We start from the raw sequence: 1,791 nt of genomic DNA on the forward strand, positions 1-1,791 counted from the left end.
ATTTTTTACATAATTTTGGACACATATGAAAATATAATAATGATAGTCAGCTGCGTTTATAGCGGTGGAAAGACCGTCAGCCGAAGCAAGAATGTATGATTGCGTTCATACATCTCAGCGGCACGCGGAATTTTCGATGCTTCGACTGCCGTCTTTTCCTTCAACGGACAATCAGCTTACGACTATTTTTCCATTTTCATTTATTAATACTATAATATTTGAAAATTTCAAGTGGGCTTTTATCAATTTACCAGAGGTATGTTTAAGTAAATTGATTTATTATTAAAATATAACATTCTTGATTTGTTATTGAAATATAAGATATTTAATTTATTATTGAAATATAAAATACAATTGAGATATGAAAGAGAAACATTTTTTTTTTTAATTCTCAGCATCGCTATTTTCATCACTGTGGTCATCGGAGTTAACGATTGTTATGTTACAAACACCATCTTCTTCAGTTTCGACATCGTCTGTAAAAATACAAATGCATCGAGGAAATCATGTAGGTCAATATTTGTCAAAAAAAAATTTAGAGAATAAATATGTTCATACCAGAAGGCTCATGTCGAGATTAGAGATGCTAGTGATGGTCGGTGGCAATTGATCGCCTATAAGCCATTTGAAGAAATATTTGTCATTGCTTTCTTCCCATCCATACTCGGTAGGTAATAATTCAGCTGGCACGGGATTACGAGCTTGGCTCCAAAGTTGGGCGATGTATGCCGCACGTAGACAATGTGGTTTTAGCTCCGTTTTACAGGACGGGAACAATGAGCCAACAATCCTTCTTTCGAGATTTAGCGGGTTCGAGTCCTCATGCGTACCGTATGCTTTCGTGAATGTTACGACACGAGCAACATGGATATCTTCAATTGCTGTCATATCATATAATCGGCAAACATACCCTTCCAGTGTTACAAAGACTTGATCAAGATCACAATTTGGAATGTTCGAAATGTCGTAGAACTTTAAATGGTTCTTTTTCCCCTGCTTCTGTTTGTTGCCGGTCCCAACGTGCATCTAGATATTTAGATTGCTTTTGATGTTATTCATGTTCCCCAACATAATAAATAAAATGTCTTTGTCTGAACACCGTATTATTACATGAGCATGATAAGACAACTAACCAACATGGAAAATTATTTTTGTATCAGCTTCTTCGTGACCTGGACATGTCAACTATGGCTCTGGTACTCTTTGTACTTTGCCTTGATGTACTTAATATTTATGACATTCCAAATAATTTACATCAATGATTTTATTGTCAATAAATGGTGCCATGTGATCATTTGCCCAATCTTCAATTAAAAAGTCGATAAGTGCTTCTTTGAAGTAAATATTTTTCAATGCCTCCGCGAAATTTGATGGTCAGGTCCATTTATTTGGAATCGCTGCGCTTGGATTCGGCTTCTTAGTGAGTTCATTGTCTTTGATTGATGGAAATATGTATCTATCAAAGGCAATTACAGTGTTGGCATTATTGTTCGTAAATACTTGCATCAGCTTCATTGATACATGTCCAAATGAGGACGGGACGCCTTTTATCGAATGTATATTGAAAAAGCCATCATAAATAATTATATCGCACCGTTCTGGGTTACTATCAATTTCATTTTGAAGCACTTCTAACAATACCGATTTATCAGTTTTGCATATCGTTCCATCTATATGACACAAAGCTAGTGGGACTGGAGTTAGAGGATATGCTAAAACCTTGCCAATATTTAATGTTTGTTCTAACGACAGAGAAAATAATTGGCCAAATAAATCGCGTTGCATTTCTAT

The 1,791-nt window shown here is 35.4% G+C and overlaps 1 protein-coding gene across 1 annotated transcript; it reads right to left on the reverse strand.

Annotated features, from left to right (window-relative positions):
• Window positions 1–398: 398 nt before the first annotated feature.
• Window positions 399–1,120, reverse strand: LOC128869135 (uncharacterized). Its single transcript, XM_054111623.1, has 2 exons — window positions 559–1,120; window positions 399–476 (listed from the first exon to the last, which is right to left on the reverse strand). The coding sequence occupies exons 1-2, from the start codon at window positions 1,024–1,026 to the stop codon at window positions 438–440; spliced, it is 507 nt and encodes a 168-aa protein (XP_053967598.1). The 5' UTR covers window positions 1,027–1,120; the 3' UTR covers window positions 399–437.
• Window positions 1,121–1,791: the final 671 nt, after the last annotated feature.

This window comes from Anastrepha ludens, chromosome X, assembly GCF_028408465.1.
Source record: "Anastrepha ludens isolate Willacy chromosome X, idAnaLude1.1, whole genome shotgun sequence".
Taxonomy (NCBI): domain Eukaryota; kingdom Metazoa; phylum Arthropoda; class Insecta; order Diptera; family Tephritidae; genus Anastrepha; species Anastrepha ludens.

Coding starts and splice junctions, on each gene's coding strand:
- LOC128869135 (XM_054111623.1), bottom strand. CDS start 1,026: ATGCACGTTGGGACCGGCAACAAACAGAAGCAGGGGAAAAAGAACCAT. Junction 477..558: donor ATCTCGACATGAGCCTTCTG/GTATGAACATAT, acceptor GTATTTTTACAG/ACGATGTCGAAACTGAAGAA.